General features: G+C 43.7%; 3 protein-coding genes across 3 annotated transcripts; 1 reads left to right on the plus strand and 2 right to left on the minus strand.

The window, feature by feature from the left end:
* Positions 1–901: 901 nt before the first annotated feature.
* Positions 902–17,227, plus strand: LOC139423197 (myb-binding protein 1A-like protein). Its single transcript, XM_071174927.1, is given in 28 exon segments — positions 902–1,084; positions 1,503–1,598; positions 1,741–1,824; positions 2,197–2,271; positions 2,474–2,581; positions 2,711–2,901; positions 3,020–3,187; positions 3,938–4,055; positions 4,236–4,262; positions 4,264–4,526; positions 4,629–4,739; positions 4,985–5,110; positions 7,273–7,479; positions 7,581–7,689; positions 7,819–7,912; positions 8,918–9,084; positions 9,245–9,367; positions 11,007–11,138; positions 11,405–11,476; positions 11,478–11,579; positions 12,100–12,257; positions 13,976–14,192; positions 14,337–14,468; positions 14,660–14,728; positions 14,953–15,066; positions 15,593–15,697; positions 15,786–15,910; positions 16,680–17,227. Coding segments are annotated over 28 exon segments (3,972 nt in total). The 3' UTR covers positions 17,176–17,227.
* A 142-nt stretch (positions 17,228–17,369) lies between these two features.
* On the minus strand, positions 17,370–23,259 carry LOC139423198 (thread biopolymer filament subunit alpha). Its single transcript, XM_071174928.1, has 10 exons — positions 22,935–23,259; positions 21,505–21,716; positions 20,937–20,997; positions 20,730–20,825; positions 19,815–19,991; positions 19,309–19,434; positions 19,031–19,144; positions 18,803–18,909; positions 18,307–18,680; positions 17,370–17,545 (listed from the first exon to the last, which is right to left on the minus strand). Exons 1-10 carry the CDS (start codon positions 23,238–23,240, stop codon positions 17,526–17,528), a joined length of 1,593 nt encoding a protein of 530 aa, XP_071031029.1. The 5' UTR covers positions 23,241–23,259; the 3' UTR covers positions 17,370–17,525.
* Positions 23,260–24,929: 1,670 nt separating this feature from the next.
* On the minus strand, positions 24,930–27,624 carry LOC139422041 (uncharacterized protein C11orf87 homolog). Its single transcript, XM_071173177.1, has 2 exons — positions 27,490–27,624; positions 24,930–27,028 (listed from the first exon to the last, which is right to left on the minus strand). Exon 2 carries the CDS (start codon positions 26,915–26,917, stop codon positions 26,432–26,434), a length of 486 nt encoding a protein of 161 aa, XP_071029278.1. The 5' UTR covers positions 26,918–27,028; positions 27,490–27,624; the 3' UTR covers positions 24,930–26,431.
* Between the last annotated feature and the right edge of the window lie 221 nt (positions 27,625–27,845).

Consider the following 27,845-nt stretch of genomic DNA (forward strand, 5'->3'; position numbering starts at 1 on the left):
AAAATATATATCGTATGGTGTGTGTGTGGCAGTGATGACAAAAAAACATAATTTGAGAGTGCGCTGACCATGGTGCTAGAGGGCGTACGCAAGCTGGAGGTTGAATGTTTGAAGGGGTACGGAACTATACACATTTTAGGAACCATTGATCCAAAATATCCATCGGATACTCTAGTTGGCGCTCTAAAAGTGAAAAGAAAAGTCTTCAAAAATGGAAGACAATCAGGAGGAAGCTAGATCAGGTGGGGCCATTCTAGCCAATGAGAGGACAGATATGTGTGCAGCCACAAAGTCAACATTTACTATATCGTATATATATACAAACATGGTTTGGGTCTTAATTTCGCGTTAGGCATACGTTTAGCAGTGTGGTTAAGGTTAGGTTTAAAGTAACATTTTAAGAAGGTGTATTACTTTGTGGCTGTGGTAACTAGTGAATCTATAACGTGTTTTTTCTCAAAGTTACCGGGATGTCACGTGTCCTACTTATATCAATACAATCGTAACAACCGAATCATTACGAAACTTCGATTCGATCAAATAAGTAACACGTAGCAAATACGTCATTATATTGTTATTAACTAATTTCGACACTCCACGACCTCCATATAAAAACCCATCGCTTGACGAGCGAATACAATTTTTATAAAGCCACCTGCTGGAGAAGACAGATTTTGGCCCCAGTTATGCGTCTTGCTTGGCCTTTTCCTCTTATAAAAAGCGATACAGCTTTTGTCAAATTAACTAAAAAATATATATATTTTAGTTAACTCCATTCGTTTCCCCAACGTTAACCTGTTACGTAAATTATCCTAACCTGCTAAGAAAAGTCAAATCTGACCAAAAACTATCCCACCTACTCATAACCCTTATCTCCCTACTGTCACATGGCATGAATAAGATGCATGTAGACATGGGGGAGATAGAAAATGAACCAGTGCGACCGAAAATTACTGATGCCAAGGGTATTCTCCAACAGAACCGCGAGTTCCTGGACTTCTTCTGGGATATCGCTAAACCTGAACAAGAGATACGGCTGAAGGCCATTGAAAATCTCATACAATATCTGAAGACTAATGAAAAGGTTGGTGTGTTTGGGACAGCTCTCAGTTGCTAAGTTAGCTGCTACGGAGTTAGCTTGTTAGCTAACATAGCCTACTTATCTTGCTAAACCAACTACAGTAGCTGGTTAGCTAGGCACATTGTCACTTTTATGCTATTGGTGGGTGTTGGACTTTAGAGAAACTGGCAATAACATTAACGTAATCCATATCAAGTTTGGCACAGATGTAAACGAAACTTATTTCACACCTGGCCACGTGTGTTGAGTTGAGAGTTTTGATTGCTGGAATGCTACTCTACTTATATGCATTTGAGTTGCTGTCATACTGTCTGTTTAGAAGGTGTATGTTCCACCACACACATACATGTTACATATATGGGTCCATAGAGTTCTTGACATTTTGCTATAATGTATGTGTTCTCTTCTCTTTCCTTTCTAGACAGATGAGTTGACATACACCCTGAAGAGACTGGTGGATGGCTTGGCACACACTAGAGAGGCTGCCCGGCCAGGCTTCAGTTTGGCTTTGGGACAGGTAATGTTAATAGTACATCTAATGGCTCACCAACATCCTATTTCTTTGTACATGTCTTTCGAAGGAGTTATGAAGGTGTTGCTACATAACATATAAGAGGTTGTTACTGATGCATCATTTCTGTCATTGTTTTGGTTGTCAGGTACTGAGCGTGTTTGAGGAGATACCTCTGCGTACAGCCTTTGATCAAATCAAAGAGAAGCACAACTTGGCGAAAGTGAAAAAGGTAAGCATGTGATGTGACAAGTTAGATGGTGTGGTAAATTTATAATATTTTTTTTATTTAACCGTTATTTAACTAGGTAAGTAAGTTAAGAACAAATTCTTATTTACAATGGCGGCCTACCCTGGCCAAACCTGGACTACGCTGGGCCAATTGTGCGCCACCCTATGGCACTCCCAATCACGGCCGGATGTGATACAGCCTGGATTCAAACCAGGGACTGTAGTGACGCCTCCTGCACTGAGATGCAGTGCCTTAGTCTGCTGCGCCGCTCGGGAGTGTTTCACTAACATCCATATACTTAATGTAATTTAGTCAATGAAGGTCTCTATATTGCACAGTATCTTATGTTGACGTTTATATTCATGTTGACAGAAACTCATCAGAAATGCTGCTTTTGGGAACTTCTTTGGTGTGCTCGCCCTGTCTCAGTCCACACGCCTTCCAAAGGTAAGAATGACACCAGATCACCCATGGGCTTGGCAGAGAAGACTAGTATACCATGTTTTGCACAGAGAATTGAAGTGCACATATGCCCCCCTTATTGTTACTGCCAGACATAGCTTGGTTTCTACTTTTCAGACTTCAGTGTGTGTTTGGTTTTCTTACTCACCCGTGTGTGTGTGTGTGTGTGTGTGTGTGTGTGTGACAGGAGCCTCAGGTGGTGCTGGAGTGTGTCCAGCTCCTCCAGAGCATATCGCAGTATAGAGAACACCTGCGGGACCTGCCCAGGAAGACCATGGTGGACATCCTGTCTGAGGTGAGTGACTCAGCCAGCTCTACTTCATAGTGTAGCACTCTTCTAATGGTGTCTCAATGTGATAAATCCTTGTGTTGAAGGGTGCAGTCGGTATGACCTGTGTATTGTTTGGTCTGTGTGGTTCTCCAGACGTCAGAGGAGGTGTTTGAGGAGGTGCTGCTGGGAGCCCTGCAGACAGACCTGTCCTCTGCCTTCAGCACCCCTGAGCAGCTGCAGCTCCTCCTGGTGGCCATGCAGAAGTTCCCCCAGGTGCTCAAGCCCAAGAAGCTGAAGAAGCTGCTGGGCACCTCCACCATCATTACCATGGACAATATCCCTAAGTGAGCAGCTTTTTACGACTAGGGCTATGTTTTTTTTTCCATGGTCAGGATGACACACACACACACACTTACTAAATGTAAAATCAAACCTGTGTCTCCTGTCCATCCTCTCCCCTAGGTTGACAGATGTACTGAAGATGGCGGCCCGCTCAGTCAAGAAGGACCGCCTGCTGCCTGCGGTGGCTCTGGACCTGCTGCAGATCTCTCTGAGGGAGGACAACTTTGAGCTCTTCTGGAGGGAGACCATCATTAACGGCATGCTGAAAGACCAGCCGGGGCCCACACAGTAAGCACAGCATTGGGGTTAAGACTGTTGGCTCCTCACTCACATTTGGACCCTGAACCTGAATATTAGATGATTGAACTAAGTTCTGTAGCCTAGACCCCTGTAATACAATTTTTACCCCTGTCATTTTTCTAACTTAATGCAAGCATTTCCCCCCATGTATGTTCCTGTTTTCCTTCCTGTGCTGTAAATTTACATAGCTGTTCTAACAAATCTAATTTTATTGGTCACACACGTTTAGCAGATGTTATTGCAGGTGTAGCGAAATGCTTGTGTTTCTAGCTCCGACAGTGCAGTAATATCTAACAATTTCACAACATATACCCAATACACACAAATCTAAGCAAAGGAAGTAAGAATATATAAGTATATGGACGAGCAATGTCCGAGCTGCATAGACTAAGATACAGTAGAATAGTATGGAATACAGTATATACATATGAGACGAGTAATGCAAGATATGTAAACATTATTAAAGTGACTAGTGTTCCATTTATTAAAGTGGCCAGTGATTTCAAGTCAATGTATATTGGCAGCTGCCTCTGTGTGCTAGTGTTGGCTATTTAACAGTCTGATGGCCTTGAGATAGGAGCTGTTTTTCAGTCTCTCGGTCCCAGCTTTGATGCACCTGTACTGACCTCACCTTCTGGGTGATAGCGGGGTGAACAGGCAGTGGCTCGGGTGGTTGTTGTCCTTGATGATCTTTTTGGCCTTCCTGTGACTTCGGGCTGTCTTCTCTCTGTGCCCCAGTTACCTGAGCTACCGGCTGTTGGGTAGTGCCCTGCCCTTGTTGACCCTGGCCCAGCTGAAACAGGTGTTAAATTGAGAGGTGATGAGGACCTACGGGGAACACGTGGTCTCTGCACAGGTCAGTCTCCCTACAAATGTCTGTCGACTCATGACTGCACCAGATTATAGAAAATACATAGTGAAGCTGCTGGCATCTTAGTTGGTCACAGAAAATATATAGTAAGATGCTCACTTATCCAAAAAGGAAATGTTTTAAAATATATTGACTTACAAGTATGCACTCATCTCGCCCCCTCAGCTCCCAGACCGCTTTAAGTTTGCCCCTACAGATGGAGACGTACGTTGGCGACTTCCTGCAGGGCTGCGATGACCCGGAGAAGCAGCTGGCGGTGATGGTGGCCTTCTCCCTGCTCACAAACCAGGGCTACCCTGTGGTGCCCTCCTTCTGGAGGGTTGTGCAGCACCTGCAGGCGACCGCACTGCAGAGCTACGTGGACTGGCTCAAAGACATGTTCCTCAACCCCCGGCTGGACAGCTGCCTGGACTTCAGCACCCGCAGGCAGAAGGAGAACCAGGAGGGCGGAATCCAGTGAGTAGAACTCTTGGAGCAAGTCCTAGAATGACTAATATATGCCTTCTGGCTTCTAAACTAAAAGTATCCCATTGAATTGTTGACTCTCTCTATCCTTAGGAGAGAGAACTGTATATTCCGCCTGAGGAAGTGGATCATTCCACGCCTAACCTCCATCGCCGAGAACAACCAGGTGAAGAGAGAGGAGGCTCTAGTAATGGATGTAGCCAGGTGAGAGATCTCACTGCAGGGAAAATGTCATGTCTCTCACTGTTTGCTGCTCCCCCAAGTGATTTTAGATTATGCCTTGGTGATATCACTTTTGGGAGCAGCAAAGGGTGATATTTTTCCTGTGCCAAGTTGGATGTGCGTAGTAATCTTCCCAACATTTCTATAACTATTGTATTCTGAAGGGCACTTTATAGTCATAATGTAGCATAGATGTTAACTCATTGTTTTGTCCTCCATCGTGCCAGGTTTGTCTTTTTCCATGCGTTCTTCAATTCTAAGAAGGCCACCCCAGACATACTTGAGACAGAAGCCACCCTGTCAGTGCCCCTGGATGAGAAGACCAGAGCCATCATCATAAACTCCTTCTTTGGGTGAGATAAGACTACTTTACACTCTATCATTTTTCAAAAACAAGCTGTGGGGTAGTCAAAGATGAAGAGCATGGCTACAATGGTAGGTGGCTGGAATAGTCAGTTAAGTTTTAAACATGTATGGTTTTAAAGGGGTAATTGCATGAAACTCCATAGCGTGAGTGTTCTTTTACGTTACACTCTAGATGCCCTACACCAGGGGTAGGTAACTAGATTAAAGCCACTGGCCGATATTTGTTGGAGTGGATGGCCTGGAGACCGGGACATAATTATAATCAAATCAAATCAAATTTATTTATATAGCCCTTCGTACATCAGCTGATATCTCAAAGTGCTGTACAGAAACCCAGCCTAAAACCCCAAACAGCAAGCAATGCAGGTGTAGAAGCACGGTGGCTTGGAAAAACTCCCTAGAAAGGCCAAAACCTAGGAAGAAACCTAGAGAGGAACCATGCTATGTGGGGTGGCCAGTCCTCTTCTGGCTGTGCCGGGTGGAGATTATAACAGAACATGGCCAAGATGTTCAAATGTTCATAAATGACCAGCATGGTCGAATAATAATAAGGCAGAACAGTTGAAACTGGAGCAGCAGCATGGTCAGGTGGACTGGGGACAGCAAGGAGTCATCATGTCAGGTAGTCCTGGGGCATGGTCCTAGGGCTCAGGTCCTCCGAGAGAGAGAAAGAAAGAGAGAAGGAGAGAATTAGAGAACGCACACTTAGATTCACACAGGACACCGAATAGGACAGGAGAAGTACTCCAGATATAACAAACTGACCCTAGCCCCCCGACACATAAACTACTGCAGCATAAATACTGGAGGCTGAGACAGGAGGGGTCAGGAGACACTGTGGCCCCATCCGAGGACACCCCCGGACAGGGCCAAACAGGAAGGATATAACCCCACCCACTTTGCCAAAGCACAGCCCCCACACCACTAGAGGGATATCTTCAACCACCAACTTACCATCCTGAGACAAGGCTGAGTATAGCCCACAAAGACCTCCGCCACGGCACAACCCAAGGGGGGGGGGGGGGGCGCCAACCCAGACAAGATGACCACATCAAAATGAACATGGGTCTCATTAACACAAGCCCACGTGCTAATGAGTCTTTATACTGTATTTCAAGTCTAGCCAACTTGGATCTATTTGCCTGCTAACAAGGTAGAGAACGGTTCAACTGTTATGAATAGACCCTCCTGTCCGTCTCCAACTGTTTGAATAACAGCCTGTCCACTTTGTTAAGATGTTGAAATCAAGTGGCCAACCTAGATAATAAAAATATTATTTCTCAGAGTGAGAATGAGTTGCCAATTCCTTATATACATGAGTCTTTTTAGGATAATTGCACATTGATACAGACTAGCACATAAGTGTGTGGCTAAAATGGTGCGCGTGACAAATGGAGCATTCATTTTCTACAACATTGATACTCTGGTTTTTATTAGGATCTGCTTTGTTCTACATTTTGGGAGTTGAGACATAAACAGGGTATCGTTAAATGGTTCTCGTCTATTAAGTTCTCGTCTATTACAGTAAAATAATTTCTCTTAAGCGTTTCGGTGTCCGTATGTCCGATACTGTTGGACCTAACCTCCAATGCAAATAGCAAGTTTAAACTGCTTGTTTTCCAGAGAGGAAGAAGTGATCTTTCGTCATTGTTGTGTGGCAGCGGGAGGGGCTTGGTGTCTGTCTGTAAGTGGGAAGGTGTGCACAGGAGCAGCGACGGAGACGAGACCAAAAAGACACAACGCTTATGAAAACAAACACAATAGAAACCTAGGTTCTTGCAATAAAGGCATTTGGAACATTGCGCTAGAACATACATTCATATTACTCAAATGACTTTGATATATCACCCAGCCCTACTGCACATTGACCACAACTAAACCACAAAATAGATTATTTTCAAATACAATCTTTTCATACCTTGATTACATTGAGACATGATCACATATTTCTATTTGTGGGAATATTTGGGAACAAATTTCCTAAATTAAATATATTTTAGCTGAATTCCTGGTGATTTTAGTATTTGTTTTTCCAAAAACTGAAGTCCAAAAAAATATATGATTTTAGGGCAGGGGTCACCGGTTGTCGACCCCTGCCCTACACTACACATCCGATTAACACATCTCTCTAACCTCCCAACCCCTTCAGATTGCTGCAGCACATCAACCACCTGCCTTTGCTGGGCGACTCCCCTGAGGTGGCAGCCCGCAACCAGAGGCACATGCAGGGTGTGATGGCTGACGGCTCCATGTGGATCTTCTGTCTGGTGCGGTACGCTGACACCCTGCTCAACCAGCCCAAGTATGCTCAGAGCACCCAGCCCTTCAGCCCCGAGCAGAGACAGGCCTGGGACAGGTACGGACCACACTGACTGTAAATGGACCATATGGAGGGGGGGGGGGTTAAAGGTTGGTGTAAGAAAAATGTAAGCCAATAGTGAACCTGTTATGATGTAGTATGCTGGCGTCAGTGGGGACTCTAATGAAGAAATCTAAGAAAGGCCAGACACCAGAGACCTCTGCTTTCCAACAACTCTTCCTGCTGGTTGGCATTCACCTCTTCAAGGTACGCAATTGATAAACAAATGAGGGATGAAAATGATTGTCGTAGTATGGTAAGATTTCTTAGATACATCATTTTACTTTGTCCTTTTTATCCCACGTTTATGTATACATGTTTGCTTGTACCGTAAAGGCTCCAGAGGATTTGGTAGACCTGATGCAGGATCTGCAGAACTGCATGGAAAAAGCCCAAGAGAAGAAGTCCAAGAAGAAGAAGGCGGTAACCGGTAAGACCACATGTCCATAGAGAATGTGTCGGAGCCAACGGAATCTTACTGAAGAGTTGAGTTTGCCAAAACCACCCCAGTCTTAATCCGTGACAAAGAAAGAAGTACTCATTCTCCATATATTGAAAACCATATATTGAGTTATTTCCCATCCATACTGGTTCACAGTTGTACAGTGACAGTAAAGCCGGGTGTACGCTACACGATTTTGGCCCCGATTTAGCTGTCCCAGACAAGTTTTTGAAATCGGAGACAAAATCCCAATATCGTTGCCTACTCAGGCGTGCGGCCGTCACTGCCGCTTGTTAAATGTGAGAGGGTCAGAGACTCAAATCTGAGGGCTACCGATCTTGTTTTTGAGCAGTCCCAGACGTCCCAAAAATTGCAGGTATGTTGTTGTTTTTTTCGGCACAATCTGCAATGCTCTTGTAGTGTGAGATAAGGAACGACAAGTTTTGAGAACGGTGATGAGCAATAGCCAATGAGAGCTTGCCAGAGAAGAAGCCAGTGAGATGATGTTGTTTCGCATTACCCATAATGTGTAGACTCAAGAAGGAGCGATGACTACTACTAGAATGCGTTTGTACCTTAATCAAAGCCAAAGTGCCAAGTCGTTACAGCTCTGAGCAATGTTAAAAATGGTGGCTAGATATTTCAACTGTAGGGAAAGCGTGAATGTCTGACTGAAAACGTTTGAGGCTGCTTTGAGCCACAGGTCGTCTAATCACGTCATTGTTTTCGCCAGACAGCGTGGTTAGTATCGACAATCCTCAACACCAAGTGAAGAATCTTGTAGTGTGTGACCCCCGTCTGCCAGATCATTTAGTGTGCGCACCACTACATTTGCGTGACAAAAAAAACTACAGGGAAGATGGTCGTTTATTGTCAGGGTTTTGAAAGTCGTGTAGTGTACCCGGCTTAAGGTTAGTATAAATACCAGCCTCTATGTTCAGTATGGTAGCCTTTGGTGGGATGTCTCTGTAACCACATGTCCTGTTAATCCAGGTTCTGCAGCAGCAGGAGAGGAGGAGCCCCACTGGGCTGAGGTGGTGGTGGACATCCTGCTCTCACTCCTGTCCCAGCCCAGTAGACACATCCGCCACGTCTGCAGGACTGTCTTCTCCAACATCTGTCCCCACGTCACCGCCAGAGCCCTCACCGCCATCTTGGATGTAAGTCTCCCAGCCTAGAGAATACTGTACTCTTACAGAGCTGTGGTTTTTAAATGTTACATAAAAGTGTTCACTGAAGGTAAAACTTCTGTTGATTTGCGAAAGTAAATGTTGATATATTACAGGAATGTCCATTAATTTGACTCATTGTGTCTTTTAGGTTCTGGACCCAGATAAAGATGAGGAGGACAGTTCCATCGTGGTGACGGATGATAAAGACTCTGACAAAATAAAGAAGAAAGACAAAAAAAAGAGAGGCGAGGATGAAGACGACGAAGAGATGGTCAGTTCAGTTCTTTCACACCTGGTCACGTTCACAAATCTACACCAGGGTTTTTCTATAAACTAGGGTACCAGCGAGGATTTCCTATGCTGGACAACATGTTACAGCTATTGAGAACTCATTGATAATAGTTAGCCATTTAAGGGGGAACATAGGTTTGACATTTTATTGAATATAGCTAGACAACCCCTTCTCTTGGTTGGTGTCTTGACGGATTTGTCCAAAATCGTGTGACATAAAACATTACTTTTCTGTCCTTGCATTTGTGGCAGTGTAAGTTGTCGTCATATTATATATTAAGCATTAATCAGTTAAATTAGACATTGAACTTGAGCCCTGTAAGAAACCTGTATCTAGCCGTCGTTGTTTTTTGTATAGAGATCTCAGAAATGCAGTGTAACTACCTAACATTTCATGTCTGCTTATGTTAAGAGGTGAAACAGTTTTCATGGGCACACAAATCCCCCAAAAGGTATGCTATTGCAAAATGGAAGGCTTCTGAGTCACCTTACCTTGATACTTAAAACCTAAATCGATATTGTCGTTAACGTGCTTCAATAATTATGCATAACACGGTTGGATGTGCATTTGGTGTCAAGCTGTTTAATTACACCGTGATATTTTCACATGTAATCATCTGATCCAGGAAGGAATTTTTTGAATGACAGTCAAGTGACAAACAGCTGTTGTGATGGCGTATGCGATGCAACCCCCCAAGTGCTGGAAAAAAGGTGTTTGTGAAGACAGTTGTCAGGATCCACGTTGGATCTAATAACCCTAGCGAGTTGATGTTGATCATCAGTTGTTGTCTGCATGTTTTACAGCAGGGTCTCGTTAGATTTAACAGGGAAACCATCAAATGAGTTCATGTTTTTGTGCCTCGGATTGTACACCAAGTCTACTGTGCGCAATTGTGTAGGATAGACTATTGCGTAACACCCAACTCTATTCCTATGAATTATTCTGGATATGATGACAACAAATGACATTGCCTAGTGTGCTTCTTCTCAATATGATATAGTAATGAAATAACATGACAAATACATTTTGGTTTCAATGTTACACCTGCAATTTTAAACAATACAAGGGGCTTGAAGTAGCCTACTTGAATTTGGAGCTCAGAAATTCAAGTACTGGAATAGGCCTACCTTGCAATTATTATAGCCAATCTAGAAGTTCTCCTGCTCCCCTTATTATCCACGATTTCCGTTTTTGTGAGACGTGCCCACTTTCATTTATTCTCAGCCACTTCAATTGAAAGGTGTTGCGGTAAAACCATGTGCGGTTATTGAGGACAACAGCATCTAATGCTGGCATCAACTTGGCTTTCTATACAAATCCTCCCATTACAAAAGGAACCTGGTTTTTGCACGCTTTCTCATGATAAAAACATTGATGGAGAGATTCAAATGGTGAGAGTGAAGCTACCGCTATTCATGGATTTATTATCACCATGCACGCATCCAGTTTATTTAGTCAGGCAAGTCCACATTATTCTCCCATTTAGAATGTAATAATAATTAGAAAGAGTCCAAAAATTGTTGCCTATATATTTTTGTTTGGTATTGTTTAGTGTCCAGTAACAGCTATTGCTTATATTTTTACTCTTCGTAAATATATGTATTACTTGCTTCTCCAGAATGAGGATGAGTCGGATGCATCAGACGACGACTCTGATGAGGGTGAAGATGAGGCCATGGAGGAGGGGAGCGAGGTGGATCAGAACTTCCGCATTGAGCTGATGAAGGTCCTACAGAACCAGGGTGCTCTGGTAGGTGTCTTGTGATTGGTCTTTTGTTCTAGCTCTGGGATTGTACTTTACTCTTATTTTTGAAGGTTTCACTTATAGTGCTCAATAAAAAATGTTTTAAATGCATTTTGTGTTAAGTCGCTCTGGATAAGATTCTAGCGGTTTCAGGTTTCATTGAAATCCTCACTTTCTGAGGAGGGGAGGGGGGTTCAAAAGCAGAGACATTAATACACAGCGCTGTTCTAGACATTTTAACTGGACCGGGTCTTTCTTGCTGCATGTCACAGGCCACTGAAGAGGACGGCAGCGATGATGACGAGCTGGACGATGAAGCCATGATGAAGCTGGACGGCAGCATCGAGAGGACTGTTCCTTGATAAGAAGAAGAAGATGCAGGCCAAGAAGGATGAGAAGGACAAGCTAAAAAAGGAAAAGACCCTCGTCAGAGACTTCAAGATCAAGGTATTTACATGACAAGATGACTATTTCCGTTTCGCCTGTTTGGATAGAGTTGTAAGTGTGAAAGGTGTGGTAGTCGGCGTGGCCAACCCAAAATTTTCTTGGCCGCAGTGGCAAAATGTTGCTGTTTTAAAGCACATTTTGCCATGGCTTATGCTGTGTTGTTATGCTATCTGAGTGACTTAAACATTACGAAATCAATGGCAGTTTTGGAGAGAAAAAATTCTCCCCGACTGTCTAGTTTTTATTTTGGTGATTGTTAGTTCTCAAAGATGATCTGGTAAAAAAAAATTATAGCTCCGTTATCTTTCTTTGTAATTTATATATTTATTATTTTTACATGGAGTGGTGGCAATGATTTCACTGCTAAATTAATATAGGTGAAACACTGTACTCTAGCAGTGCTATTTCTAACACTGCCTCTCTTGTTCTTCTGGTGATGGTCCCCCTATGTTCATGGGGTGCTGACCCTGGTCTTATGCTGTGTTCTAGGTGCTGACCCTGGTATTATGCTGTGTTCTAGGTGCTGGACCTGGTGGAGGTGTTCCTGGCCAGGCAGGGCAGCAGCCCTCTGGTGCTGGGCATGGTGGAGCCCCTGCTCAGCGTCATCGAGAGCGGCATGAGCTCCGAGAGCGACCAGCAGGAGCAGGACTTCCTCCGCAAGGCCGCAGACATCTTCAAGTACGTCATGCTAGTGCCTTTAGAGACACACAGGCTCAGAAACATACCCACTACCTTCAGATACATACACTGCCTTCAGAAAGTATTCACACCCCTTGATGTTTTTGTTGTTAAAAAATTGAATTTAATTGTCTTTTTTTTGTTGTCAACAATCTACACAAAATACTCTGTCAAAGTGGAAGAAAAATGTGAACGTTTGTTAAAACATTTATGAAAAATAACACACACATATCTTGATTAGATCAGTATTCACCCCCTGAGTCAATACGTTTGAATACGTTAGAATCACCTTTGGCAGCGACTACACAGCTTTCCAGACCCTTTGAACAGTTACACAGACATTACACTCTCTGTTTTAAAATCACCATTGGCCTCATGGTGAAATCCCTGAGTGATTTCCTTCCTCACCGGCAACTGAGTTAGGAACGACGTCTTTCTTTGTCGTGACTGGGTGTATTGATACACCATCCAAAGTGTAATTAATAACATTACCATGCTCAAATGGGTATTCATTGTCTGCTTTTTTTAAAAACCTATCAACCAATAGGGGCCGTTCTTTGCGAGGCATTGGAAAAACTCCCTGGTCTTTGTGGTTTAATCTGTGTTTGAAATTCACTGCTCAACTGAGGGACCTTACAATTATGTGTAGGGTACAGAAATTAGGTAGTTTATTTTAAAAAATCATGTTAAACACTTATTTCATACAGAGTAAGTCCATGTGGTTTGCACTCCTGAACTTTAGGCTTGCCATAACAAAGGGGTTGATTACTCAAGACATTTCAGCTTTTTATTAATTTGTAAACATTTTGAAAAACATAATTATTCCACTTTGACATTATGGGATATTGTGTGTAGGCCAGTGACAAACCAACAAAGCTATCAAGGGAAAGGGTGGCTACTTTGAATAATCGCAAATATATTTTGATTTTAACACTTTTTTTGGTTACTACATGATTCCATATGTGTTATTTCATAGTTTTGATGTCTTCACTATTATTCTACAATGTAGAAAATAGTACAAATAAAGAAAAACCCTTAAATGAGTAGGTGTGTCCAAACTTTTGACTGGTATGCTTTATGAGTAGGCCATGACCCTAGGATGGCAACAAATACATTCTAAGTGGTTTGAATGGGCTTTCTCCATTCTGATTTAATTTATATTCAACCATACTAGGACAAAACTGACAGTGAAGTAGGGAAATTTGTAAAACTTTTTATTTATGTAGCACTGCATCAAAATACCTTTTTCTCAACGGTATTGTAAAAATCCATACCGGTACGTGGAGCCATAACGGAATACCTTAAAAGACGATATCGCCCAGCCCAATGTGTCATGTCGGCTCTATCATCTCTCCATGCCAAAAACATTGGGGGAGCTCTCTGCTGTTGCCACGGCAACCTCCTTCCTCAAATACTTCCATTGTGCTCCCAAATGTGTTTTGTTCCACATTTTTCAATTTAGGAACACATGTACGCTTGAAAACTTGATTGCTGACAAGAAAAACATTTTGGGGTGGAGTTTTCCTTTAATACTGAAAACACCTCGCAATGTATTAGAGATGAGAGACAGGATTTGTGCTTTACTTCTCATATGCAGGTGCATTGAAGACAGATGTATTCTGTCTGGGGAGACAGATTATCATGTTATGTCAACAGTTTCCAGTATTATTCTGCCACACTGATCAGTCAACGTCACCCTCGTCCTCTCCTACCCCCAGGAACCAGCTGTGCCGTGCCAAGCAGTACTGTAAGACCTTAGGCGACAGACAGGGGGAGCTCCACGACCTGCTGGAGAAACTCATGACCAAAACCCAGAAGCTGTCTGACTCCTCAGTGTCACTCTACTTCTTCAGTGCATCTCTGTATCTGGTCAAGGTGCTGAGAGGGGGGGTGCCCGGGGCCTCAGCAGATGGCAAGACAACACCTTCTACTGAGGTAAGCCTCTTTACCTTTCAGAGTTGACTACAGTGACAATTGTTCCTTAACCAACCTTTAGCATTCAACCTTAATGTATGCCGAGTATTTACTATTAGTGCATCATTTATATGAAACCAACCTGCTGAAATCTCGGTGTTGCAGCTGAGGTTCATGGGTAACGTGGACGTGGAGAGGGTGTCGGCCATCTTTAAAGGGGCGCTCTGCTCCTTCATGACGCGCAGGAAAAGCCCTCTGTCAGGCCTAATGTTTGTCGACCTCTTCACCCGCTTCCCTGTGAGTCAACAACCAACCGCATCCACACTGCTCTCTATTGATTCAAATGACTGCATAAACACTTGAAGATGCGTTGTTGTTTCCTCTTGTTGCTCTGTGCTTTCTAGAATCCCCACAACTAGTGTCAAGACATCTGTTGGCTTGTTGTAACGTGATGCTGTTGGAGGTTGATTATCTTGTGTTGTGTGTAGGTTCTGTGTGTGAACCTGTTGGTGACCGCAGTGGAACACATCACAACAGGAGTCAGAGAACACCAACAGGTAAGACTAGCAGGCTCCACATCAACAATTACCAGTAAAAAGAAGCATCTGACCCTGGACCAGTAGTTAGGTTCAACTTCTACCAACTCTAGTTTTAATACAGTGATGACGGACCACACTCTTCCCAGCCAATGATCCTTTCAGACTGACGGTAAATACCACTGATCTGCACAAAATCATCTTCCCATTGAGTGTTTCATTTTGTATGCGTGTGTGTTCCACAGAGCCAGGCCAGTGCCATGGTGCTGCGGGGGCTGCAGAGCAGGGAGGTACAGCAGCTGTTAGCAGGCAACCCCTGGGCAGGGCTGCTTCAGCAGGCGGTGGGCCGTGTGGCAGCGGTAGGCATCAAACACCTCACCCAAGCTTAGACATCAGAGAACATGTCACTGTGTGAAACACCACAGGAATCAATCTCTATATCACATCATTACTGCAAAGCATGGGAAAAATCATATTGTGGTAAATTGGGACCATAGTGTGTGGGGCCCTCCCTGTTCTTTTCCATTATTATTTTAGTCCAGCCCCTACGTATTTAAGGATGTGCATCACAGCAGGCTGCTGAGGGGAGGACAGCTCATAATAATGGCGTGCTATCAAACACATTGAAAACATGTTTGATACCATTCCATTGATTCCGATCCAGCCATTACTATGAGCCCGTCCTCCCTAATTAAGGTGCCGCCTGGGATGTGCGTACGACCCCAAACTTTCTTCAAAAGCATGTTACATTAAAAACTGATCAACTTTAACAATGTTTTTCATCCAGTTTAATCTCTAGGTTTGACTTGGATGATACTGTACATTACCCATCTCTCCCTGGAGCTGCTGATTTGTTACTGATATGGTTGTGGATGTTCTCCTCAGAGTCTGGAGACTGTAGTTGAGACTGGTAAGAACAAGGTGGTCCAGGAGAAGTTGGTCAAAGCCCTGGAGCTCAGTCTCTTCCTGGTTAAAACTGTCAACCAGCAGGTAAAGCAACTTATCCCTTTAATACCCCCCCACCCATCATTTGTCTTTCCAGATTCTTTAACCTACTTTTGTCTCCTGTGTTTTACAGAAGCTGTCTGTGGATCTGGAGCCCCTCAAAAAGGTTCTTCAGTCCATGAGAGAGGTTCTGGGCTTCAGGAAGACTGGACAGATGGAGGACACCTACTGGGCTGTTATGAAACATTTTGGAGTCATGTGAGTAACTCTGCCACATGTTTACTGTTACAGTGCCATGTCATTGGGAAATAATTGTACCAACAATACTCATATCATTGATACCTACTGAATATGTCAGCTATTTTGGGGGGGATGAGTACTGTTGAAACTTTGAGCATTTCCACTATTTCAGATAATTGGTAAGAGAACTGCTGTGCCAGTATGCCAACAGAGCAGCTTGGCTAGTGGTTCTCAAACTGTTTGGGGCCGGAGACCCAATTCATAAGGGACTCCCTCATAATTAAAACACAACTGGAGTGAGATACAAGGAGTTGTACTACTTCGGCAGTGCATGGTCAGACGAACCAAGTCTCGGGCCCTGGGAAGAAACATTTTAAAAGCCTGCCTCTTGGCATCGGAGAGAATGTTGCAGATTGAGCTAATTTCCTGCAGTTCTACATGTTTTGTCATGGGGAAGAGATTCTGTTCAGCTTTAAAGCAAATATCCTGCCATGAGGCAGCGAGAGAACTTTGCCATTTTAAATGCACTGATTTATGTTAAAAAATAAACATTTTGGGGGAATACAGGCCTATTGATACCAATATCCCTGTGTGCCTCCCAGGCAGACCATGGTTAGGAACACAAACTGTATATTAATAATATTGTACTCTATTTCACAGATCCACAGACAATGTTTAATCTGTTAGTAATATTCATTAAAGAGATTACATTCTATATATTTAGAGGTGGACACCACTTTGAAAATACCTGCTTTAATACCATGTTTTGTGGCTCCACCTTTAACAGAAAGCCCAAAAGGGACAGAACCAGGAAAACCAAAGACCAGGCTGAGCCGACCGCTCCCAAGAAGAAGAAAGGATTCCTGCCGGAGACCAAGAAGAGAAAGAACCGCAAGAAGCAACTGCCTGTCTCTGAGCAGGGGGCAGCAGATGCCAACACAGTCCCCTTGGGGAAACCAGAGGGAATAAAGAAGAAAAGAAACAAAATCAAGAGGAAACTACCAGGAGGAGGAGAGACACCTGTACAGGGTCCGACCAAGAAGGCCAAGACGACACAGCCTGAAGGCAAACAGAGGAGAATAAAGTGGACTATATGTGTGTACTTAGGCCAGAGAGAGAGAGCCTGTGGTTGTGAAGATGGGGTCTCATGCTCTGGTTTTGTAACTTTGCTCTACGAAGAGCTATTGATATCATTTTCATACAAAGGAAGGGTGAGGTTTGTTTGTGGCCTTAGGCTGTATGTTCCCTTTGCGTCCCTACCCCATCCCAACACACCAGTGTGAATCTTATGCAAAATTCTGGAGTGTTCATAAGCCTCTGAACTGATAAGTATTCAAATAATAATTGGTCATTGCTTTGTCTATGCGCCATTTTCCTTGCATGCGTTCTCTGCGAACAAGGGAGCATAGTCGGCTTGAATCCAGGCCTTGGGGATTATGCTAGAAGACCTCAAGCCGATTGAATGTGTTGCACATGGTGAAATAACACTGCTTTTATTGATATTAAACATGGGACATTATGGCAAGTCACACAACAGAATCTGAGACTGTTGATCTTTCTTAGTAATTCTGCCAAAACAGGGTTCCATCTCAATGTAGGCAGATGGAGATTCTCTGGTCGGTCCTGTTTGTCCTCAGTACACTGTTGAAGAGACTGGAAGGGAAAGAGTGGTCCAATGAGGAATTGTCTGCGTTGCACCCATAGAGAAACTCATCTTTATCTGTCCCATTAGTCTTTTTTAAATTTAACCTTTACCTTGGCAAGCCGGTTAAGAACAAATTCTTATTTACAATGACAGCCTACCAAAAGGCCACGGGATTAAAAATACATGACCTAAGGCAACTGCCAACACCATTGAGGCAATCCATTTTAAAATAGCACGATTGGCTGAGCCCTCCGCCAATGAAGTTGGAAGTCCCATTATCTATGATTGAATCTCAGAAGGTAAAGGGACAATACACTCCCAAATGTAACTTATTTTTAGACCTCTATGATGAGTCCATGTCCCAAGCAATAAGTTGTGTAGACCCTGCTATTTAATTTATTATTTTAACCTTTATTTAACTAGGCAAGTCAGTTAAGAATAAATTCTTATTTTCAATGATGGGTTAACTGCCTTGTTCAGGGGCAGAACGACAGATTTTTATCTTGCCACCTTTCGGTTACTCGTCCAACGCTCAAACCACTAGGCTACCTACCGCCCCAACCCAAATCAATTCAAAGACACGTACAACAAATCTGGAAATACCATGGTGCTTTTCCATTCATTTTAGCTTGTGACATGGACTTATCTTGACGTTGTGATATTTTGGAGTGTGATATTCCTTTAAGATGGCGCCAGTAATAGTATTGTTTTAAAGGAGGCATTACAGATAAAAGTAAAACTAGTTCATAGAGATGGGAGCTGTACTCACGTCCACTGCTGCTCAGGCTGGAGGACATGTAGCTGCTCCCGCCTCCGAAGGATCCCCCGCCTCCGAAAGACCCTCCACCTCCTCCTAACCCCAGACCTCCTCCAAAACCTCCAAAGCCACTGCCCAGACCCCCTCCAAAGCCTCCTCCTAGGCCTCCGCCTATTCTGTAGCCACCGCCCAGACCCATGCCGCCGCCGCCTCCTCCTCCTCCCAGACCCATGCCGCCGCCGCCTCCTCCCAGACCCATGCCGCCGCCGCCGCCACCTCCGCCTCCTCCGCCTCCTCCCAGGGCCAGGGCCAGGCCAGCCCCACCTCCCCCTCCTCCAATGGCAGTCTTAGACATGTGCACGGTCACGCCGCCTCCTGACCTCAGTCTGAAACCATATTCATCACAAATACATGACTATCATAGAGACGGGCGTAGAACTTCAGAGAGCATCAGTCAGCACTTATATGGGTGAACATCTGGATGATGTATGAGACCCTACTCTCTTACCTGCTCTCCTCGCTGTCCAGAAGCTTCTTGTATGCAGTGATCTCAACATCTAGAGACATTTTACTGGCCAGGAGTTCCTGGTACTCTTGACCATAGTGTGTTATTTGCTGTAAGAAGAGCATGATTCATGGGTTATGCTGCACCTAGAAACTGCACGTGAAAGTGGCTCATAGGAGTTGTATTTTTTACTGGTGTATACTTGTGGAGGACTCTGTACCCCATCCTTACCTTTCTGATGTCATCCAGCTGCAACTTGAGGGTCAGCACCTGCTCCTGATAGGTCTCTGTGTGGGAGCTGGAGTGGGACTCTGCCTCATCCACCTGAGATTCCATCTGGATGTTCTACAACGGGAGAGATCAGTCCTGCGTATTAAAACACTGTGGCGAGCATTAGGTTGTCAGGAGATAGGAGTGGGATACTTACCCTCATACTGTCATTTATGAAATCAATGAAACATTTTCTTTGAGGCTGTATAATTTCAGGGTAGACAAGGTCATGTTCCTACCAGGGTCTTGAGTCTGTCGATCTCCCTCTGTACTGAGTCGATCTGCAGTTTGTACATGCGCAGCTCCTCTTTGGTTTGGGTCAGAGTCTGGGTACTGGGCTGGGATGTCATGGACATCATGGAGAGCTGGGGTTTGAAATAAGAAAAAGGAGGTTACATTTTCATGGTGCCTTCACTAGTCTTAGTCTACGCAAACTTGAGAAATAAACATAAGATTTGGGGTTGGATGCTGGAAGGCAATGTAGGCTAAAATAGTGTATTCTGAGTGCAATGCTAAGAACATCCACTTGGGGGAGACTGCAACACAGATAAGAATGAGAGATAATGAATGTTGTACTGGTTCCAATGGTGTTTGCAAAACAAGTAATCATTTTTGCAACTAGTTATCGTTAGATAATGCCTGACAGACTTGAGATGATTATGTTAATACAATGTAAAGTTGATGGGCCAATAGACTGGTTGACAAAATGAAGACTAGATACTGTCGGTCGCTGAAGGGAACATACACTGTCCTGCACAGAAACAAGGGCGTCCTGCTTGCTGCGCTGGGCCAGGGCTTCATAGTGGGACTTGACGTCCGACAGGGCAGAGGTCAGGTCCTGGGCTTGGGCCGCGTTGTCCACCGAGATGGAGAAGGCTGACCTCACACTGCCCGTCATGATGTTCCTCACCTCCTTCACTTTCTACAACACAAAGCAAATGTGTTATGTCTAATGTGCAATTGTTTTGGTCTTCCTTGTGGCTATGGCAACATAATACAGCTTTTAAAATATGCGTAGTACTGTGTTGAGACTCACAATTGAACTCTGAAAACACACTGCACAACATCTGTTGGGCATGTTGCCTTTATTTGAACACTTTCCAATATCGCTTTGGTAAATGTACCCTACTCTTTGTTGATCCCCATATATACTATAATCTACTGCAACCGTGTTGTTAGAATAATAGGCCCACATTGTCCCTCCTGTGTACCAATTATGCCATTTACGATACTGAGAGAGTCACAGGATGTGTAATGTGAATCCATAATGTTGTGAACACTTATGAAAGGTCTGGTTCTGCAGCAGTGATCATCTGGGTGATTTTAGTGAGCGAGAGAGAGAGAAGCAGTAGTGCTTAGTGTTGAGTGCTGACTGTCAGCTTGTCTGAATCTCCATAATTGATGGGGAGACATTTTAATGCAGCGCCTGGGCAAGGGATCATCTCCAGAGGGCTCAGAGAGGAATGCTTTTACTGGTGGAGCAGACAAGGAACAGTGCATATGGACAATTCTAATACAAATGTGAACCAAGAGGGGGGGAAAACGTTTACAATTTTTCATGTTTGCTCATTTTATAGAGCCTAAATGTGCACTGAACACCCCTCCCCTAGCAAGTTCAGCAAGACTTTTCCAGTAAAAGACTTTGTCATCATGTACTCACAGCATCATACACCTGCTTTGAGAGACCAATCTGATCTTCCAGTCCGCCAATGTTGGTTTGAAGCTCAAAAATGCTCATGTAGAGATTGTCTACCTCCTGTTAAAGCATGGGAGTAGTGGTTTTAGTAGCCATAACAGAATGTCATTCATTATTTCAATAGTTTGAATAATCCTTTGGTAGTTTGATAACACCATGATGTATCCATACCTCTTTTAATGTGGTCCAGTCCATCTCTAATGACTTGGTTTGGACGGTCTCCTCCTCAAACCTTTCAATATAAAACCAATAGAAGGTTTTATGTCAAATGTATGCATTAGCTTTCATATATCATCGACGTCTACAATTCTGCTTCGTGAGTTTAAAGGGTAATATATTGTGTACTCGGCTGAAACAAATGTGAGTATTTGTTGTTATTTTTTCGCAGCATCAATTGAATGTCAAGCTGTGTGTTGGTAGGATGCAGATTCTCTTCAGATCAAAAGGCTCAAGAATCTGCTGCTGGATTTTGCTCCAACTGAGCATTAAATGCATTGATCTGCTGAGGTAATTATAAAGCAAAGTCACCACATCTACATGAGGCTGAGAGCTTTCTCTCTTCAGGCCTGGTGCAGCAGACAGATTAGTGACTAACACTAGACCCACACTTTAGGATACTGTGTTGTGGATTCACTGTAATGTGGGGACACTTAACTTTACTGTATTGCGTATTATAGGGTCAATGTTTATTTCATTATGGCACCACTTTTGTGAGGTAATCTACCCTAACCCCACCCACCTGCTCTGGACATCTTCGATGATGCTCTTGTAGTGCTCAATCTCAGCAACAATGGCCTCCTTGGTGGCAGACAGGCCATCAATCTGGATCTTGTAGGTACCGATGGCAGAGGTGAGCAGGATGGAGGTGTTGGCAGGGCCGCTCTGGTCCGGGTTGGTGAACATGGCGATCTTGGCCCTCAACACAGCGTTGGTCTGCTCCAGAGAGCGAGCCTGGGGACCATGAGAGAGAACGAGAGAGGCCAGATCGATGAATACACTACACAAATAGATTTCTATTGGGTTTACAACATAGAAATACAGTCTGTTGTTCCTCTCCAAGAATGGGTCTGAATTTCAATGAGCTTGATTGATTTTGGATATTGATGTTCAGAACATTCTAATGGCCTGTTCTTTTTTTTTATTTAGATCAAAACATTAGGAACACTGATCTTTCCATGACATACTGACCAGGTGAAAGCTATGATCCCTTATTGATGTCGCTTGTTAAATCCATTTCAATCAGTGTAGATGAAAGGGAGGAGACGGGTAAATAATTATTTTTAAGCCTTAAGACAATTGAGACACTAATTGTGTGTGTGTCATTCAGAGGGTGAATGGCCAAGACAAAATATTTCTGTGCCTTTGAATGGGGTACGGTAGTAGGTGCCCTGCGCACCGGTTTGAGTGTGTCAAGAACTGCAACGTTGCTGAGTTTTTCACGCTCAACAGTTTCCCATCCGAATCAAGAATGGTCCACCGCCCAAAGAACCTCCTGCAAATTTGACACAACTGTGGGAAGCATTGGGTTTAACATGGGCCAGCATCCCGGTGGAACGCTTTCGACACCTTGTAGAGTCCATGCCCTAACGAATTGAGGGTGTTCTGAGGGCAAAGGGGGTGCAACTCAATATTACGAAGGTGTTCCTAATGTTTTGTACACTCAGTGTAGAACCAATACATGCATAATGTTTTTGCATGATAACAATGTTGACTGCCTACATGAGCTTTGCTATCAATTTCAAAACCAGGACAATCTAAGACTATCCTCAACTGGTTTAAGCACAAACATAAATTAATGCATTGGTCTATCCACATCTGTAATCGAAATCCACCTAGGCTATAAAATGTCACACCCTCAGAGGATGTGTAGGATGTTGATGGATAGAGGATACTGATCAACATAATGTTAATTAATTTGTTCAAGCAGTAGTACATAGTTTAATTTGGTTGTTCAAGCACCTGTACAAATATTGAGTTTACACATGGGACCATATTTATGCATGAATAAGAAGCATAGCTAATTACTGTATTCTTAAAGTGCACTTAAAATATTACTGAGATGGATTAAAATGAATGAAGCATAGTGGCTAAATACCAACATAAATTATTATTGATTATAGACATTAAAGATACTGCCTGTATGAAGAGTGTAATATTTTCATTACATACCTTGTCAATGAAGGTGGCAAACTTGTCATTGAGGACCTGCAGCTCCTCCTTCTCCTTTAGGCGGGTCACCTGGACTGTGTCGAGCGAGGGTAGCGAGGGGTCGATGCTTGGCACAGGGCTGACACCCACGTCACCACCCACTGCAGTGGTGGAGCTCAGAAAAGACGGGTTGAAGCCATAGCCTCCGATCTTGAAGACCCGGCCGCCCAAGCGAGCCCTGAGTGGAGCCACGCCAGCCCTGAACCCTGCTGCACTGACCCCTCCACCGCCGGCTCCTAGAGCCAGGGCACGTCCACCCATTCCCATCCCAAGACCGCCTCCACCTCCTCCGCCCCCCATTCCTAGCCCCATCCCCAGGCCTCCCCCCATTCCCATCCCCAGGCCTCCTCCCATCCCAAGGCCTCCACCCATTCCCATCCCCATGCCTAGCCCCATCCCTCCTCTCATACCGAGTCCCGCTCTTCCACCCCCGCCCATTCCAAAAGACCTGGAGAGGGCCATTCCAGCCCCTCCGCCGCCACCTCCACCGCTCCTGCCCCCAGAGAAGAGCCTGTTGCCCCCATAGGTCGCCCCAAACCTCACCGCCCCCCCACTGATTCTCAGGTTAGTCTCAGACATTTTAGCAGCAGCAGCAGCCTCAAAGCTGGGGTGTCCAAGCTCAGAGTGCTATGGTCACAGGCATACAGACTCCCAGGGTTTTATATACATTGGGCCCTGTAAGGGGGCAGCTGCCCTCCCTGGCTACCCATTCGCTGGGGAGGCGGCTCACGTCACTGCAGGTAGCTGGGCTCACAGGCAGGACAGCGTCTGCCCGACAGGCACTCTACTCCCACAAGTGTCAGGAGTGATACCTCCCCCAGGCAATGTCTTTCCAGAATCTCAGCCTACCTGACTCATGTTGCCTTGACACTGGATGGATGTTTTTCTCCACACCAAGGCTTCACTTAGCACGGCTGTTAAATTGCCTGGCAAGGACTGATCTCAGTTTTATCTTTGAGTGTCGTGCTATCGAGCCCTCTTTTTTATTTTTTATTTTACCGCTTCACTGAGGGCTTCGCTCATAAATCATTCCCTGGGCTTTGCCTGTGAAGGGCAGGTGAATAGTATATCACTGAACATTCTTGAATGAGCACCCCCTAAGGATGAGCAGCAGGGCTTTCGACAGAGGAATATGGTATGCAACATGCTGGAACAGACTATATAGAAACTTTAGCATTCAACCCACCCACTCCAGACAATGTACAGTATGCTTTAAACACCTAGAAAAGGGCATTTTTAAACCGATCATCTTTCTTCATGTAAAATTGAACAGACTTCCGTTTGAGGTCATCTCCTTTGTCCAATCCATTAAGCTCAAACTTGTCCATACACATATCAGCCCTAAAAAGTCTTCAACTAAATATGCAGCTCGTTTTGAGTTTTCGCTTTCCTTATATCCTTGTAATGCAAATTCAATCACAAAGAGTAAATAGCAGGGATCTATTTGTCCCCCACACTCCTCAAGGAGATTAGTCTGGGGACAGCTCCGCTGAGAGACTCCCAGCAGCAGTATGTCCAATAGGAGCTGGAGCCCAGCCAGGGATGAGAGACCCAGGGCTTGTCTTTGAGGAGACAATTAGGAACATGCTCTCCTGGCACCTGGCCATGGGCCCAAGTCTCACTGGGAGTGACTGCTCCTGGCCTGCCGCCATAGACCCCTCTTAGAGGAGAACCTGTCAAAGCACTCAACTCCCCAATGAGCCAGCCAATCAGAAGAGAGGTGGACGTGGCTTTAAGTCAAGGGTAGGTCTGTCGTTATGGGTAGAGCCAAGGTTTTTTGAGAGGATTCACTCAAAAGTGAAGCTCAGAAAAACATAGGGGTTTTCCAGCGTCACAGTGTTAAATTGTTACAGACTACATATTTAAAAATGTTTGTTTTGAGGTAGAAAAATAGACTAAATGTCCCTTGCATTAAAGACAAAAAGCAATAAGAAATATTTGTTTATGATTCCCGATTTATTACATTTCAGAGGATACATTATAAATAGTGAAAGTGCTATATTAAGACCCACAGCTACCACCTGGCACATGAAAGTTCATGACATCTGTAAGAGTGCATTATTACAAACTAAATGCAGATGATCAACTACCAATAAAAATACATCATTTAAATGAAACTATGTAACTCTGAAAATAATGATTTGAGTCTATTTTTTAAATGCAGTCTGCACTAACTAATTGCAACAAATTACAACTTAAGCCTCTTGCCGCACTTTTAACAAAGCCAAAAGTCTGAAGTAGGATTGTGAAAAACTTTTTCAAACATGACTTAAAAGCTTTATTTGATAGCTCCTGTAAAACTTTGGAAAAGGGTGCCATACATAGCACATGCCAATCGGAGTCTAGTTCCTCTCAAGGCATCTTCCGACATCTACTTGCTCTTCTTTTGAAAGCGTTGTCGAAATAAAATAAAATGGATTAACACTAAGAGGAATGCATGGTCACCAGAGCATATTACATAAAATGTGCTATGTCACCCATTTCAAGCCTGACAGTAGCTACTGAATGATGTATAAAGTCAATCGTGTTATGTGGTACTGGTTTTAAAGTAACTGTCCAGTGTTTCCAGATTTCTATTATATATGATTGAAATAGTTAATTAACCTTTTTTGGAAGGAATACTATGTTTTTATATGTTGGAATGGTGTGGGTGTATCCCAACAACAAAATTGTGCGCATATCACTGAAAAATATGAATGCGGGTAGACTTGATTGGCCAGCTCATTCTCCTCAGGAGGATGACATTATCCTCTGTGAGGAAATAACAAGCATTTTCGAAATGGTCTGTTTGAGAAACAAGTTTGAGGTTTATTTTTATGCTTTGGTTGCATACTTGTATAGGATGAGTCAACAACATTATTTGGGTATGAGATAACAGAATATGAACTTTTAAAAGTGAGATTTTCACTGGACAGTTACTTTTAAAAAGGTTGAATGAACTTTTAGTGAAAATGCCTTTAGTTAGAAATCTAATTCTAAAATGTACAAGTCCAGGAGTAGAATAGTAGTTGTAGAAATAAATACTTTAGAATACTTTAAGGACGACTAGCAATTTACATCTACACAAGGAAATGTGCTAGCGGCACATGAATATACATTTCAGCACCATGGACAGCGCTCTTTCAAGTGGGCATCATTATCCTTCACGCATAGCCTGTCTTCAATGTAGAATACTTTACCAAATGGTCCTTTGCTGAAATTATCCCACAAATGTATTATAATATACTGAATTATTCTACTTTTATACACGTGGCACAGATATTAATCCACTCAGTGTGATTTATGATGAAATGGCAACCATAGTTCCTTGAGGTCAGAGTGTTTGTTTTTGTGCCATATTGCTTATCCCAGTTAATCCCAAATTGATGGTAAGAGTTTCTTTCAGTCAGTTACACCTGAACTATAACGTGGATATGTTGTCTATTTACAAAGTCCCAACATTTTCAACTGCAGCGTTATCAAGACAAGATGACCGTTTCCAGGACTTGTCCATTTCCTTTCTCAATGTGTGCCATATCCAATTCTGACTCATTATTTGCAATGGGTAAGGTACCAGGGTCCTCCTGAATGTGATAACTGGTATTTTGGACAACGGAGTGTGGCCGGTGTTCACTATCTGGAGGCGACGGTCGGACAATAATGGATGGTCTCGTGGGTTCTCTCTTCGTCTTGGTGGACGGGCTGCGGTTGTCACGCTCGTATTCCTCCTGGGCACGCTGGATCTTCCTCTTCTTCATCCTCCTCTTGTTAAAGTGAAATGCTGCCAGGGAAACCAATATTATCCCAATGATCATGGCCACCAGCACCATGAGCGCAAAGGTAGAGGAGAACGGCTGGAAGAAGCGGTCCATTTGGTCCATGCAGGTGCCGTTGGTTTGGGAAGCCCCGTTGTAGATGCACAGTGGTATGGAGAGACCCACATTCTCTGACTCCTTGGTTGTCATTTCGTTGGGGTTTGATTTTCACTTCGGGGTGGTAGGCTAATGTCCTTCTCTCCAACCTCAGTGCGACGAGGCAAATGGAATCAAACGCCTCGATTGTCCCATTAGATTGACCTAAATGGAAATTAAAACCCCTTTGAGATCAGTAGCAAAATGTTACTATACAATACGCCAATGACATTGAGCAGGGGGGATACAGTAGCATATATGCCCTCCGTGTATAGGCTCACCATTCATGGCACGCCCGATTAAATTATTTAAATAATTGAAAGGACTATTAGCCGTGCGTAATTGCGCTTCAGTTTTGAGATAACACATTCATGGCTCCAATGAACAGAAATCAGAATTATTATTGTATTTGAACGATAGAGACATGATTCAATTCCAATAAATTTACCGCAAAAGTTCCCATGTGAATAGTATCAATATGAGATCGGCTTATATCATAGACTACTACAATACTTATAGCATTTCCTTGATGTAGGGTAATTTCAAGAGACAGACATTTAAGAGAACAATATGAACGTATCTATTTCAGACTGTTTGAGGGGGAAATATATGTTTTAATCTCTTACCTGGTGATACTATCTAGTCGAAGCCGTTTCAGATTCGAGGACCGGTCGGAGTGACGATGTGGGGAGCAGAGAGAATTCTCGGGGATCACAATGACGTAGCCTAGCACACAATGCAAAAGCTGTACTCTGTTCTTTTTACAGTCTATGGTTCTCTCTCTCACACACACACACACACTGGATGCACATCTGTGTTCCACATTCCTCACTGGAGTCTACATCGCCTCCTACAGGCTCCTCTGCTTCTGAAAGGCGTAGAGGAAATTAAAACGTCTACAGTAGAACATAAAGGGTATACCAACAGATACGCGAACAATAAACTGAACAATTTTGGATAATATATTTAGGCGAAAAACTGA

This window comes from Oncorhynchus clarkii, chromosome 12 (genome assembly GCF_045791955.1).
Source record: "Oncorhynchus clarkii lewisi isolate Uvic-CL-2024 chromosome 12, UVic_Ocla_1.0, whole genome shotgun sequence".
Classification (NCBI taxonomy): Eukaryota; Metazoa; Chordata; class Actinopteri; order Salmoniformes; family Salmonidae; genus Oncorhynchus; species Oncorhynchus clarkii.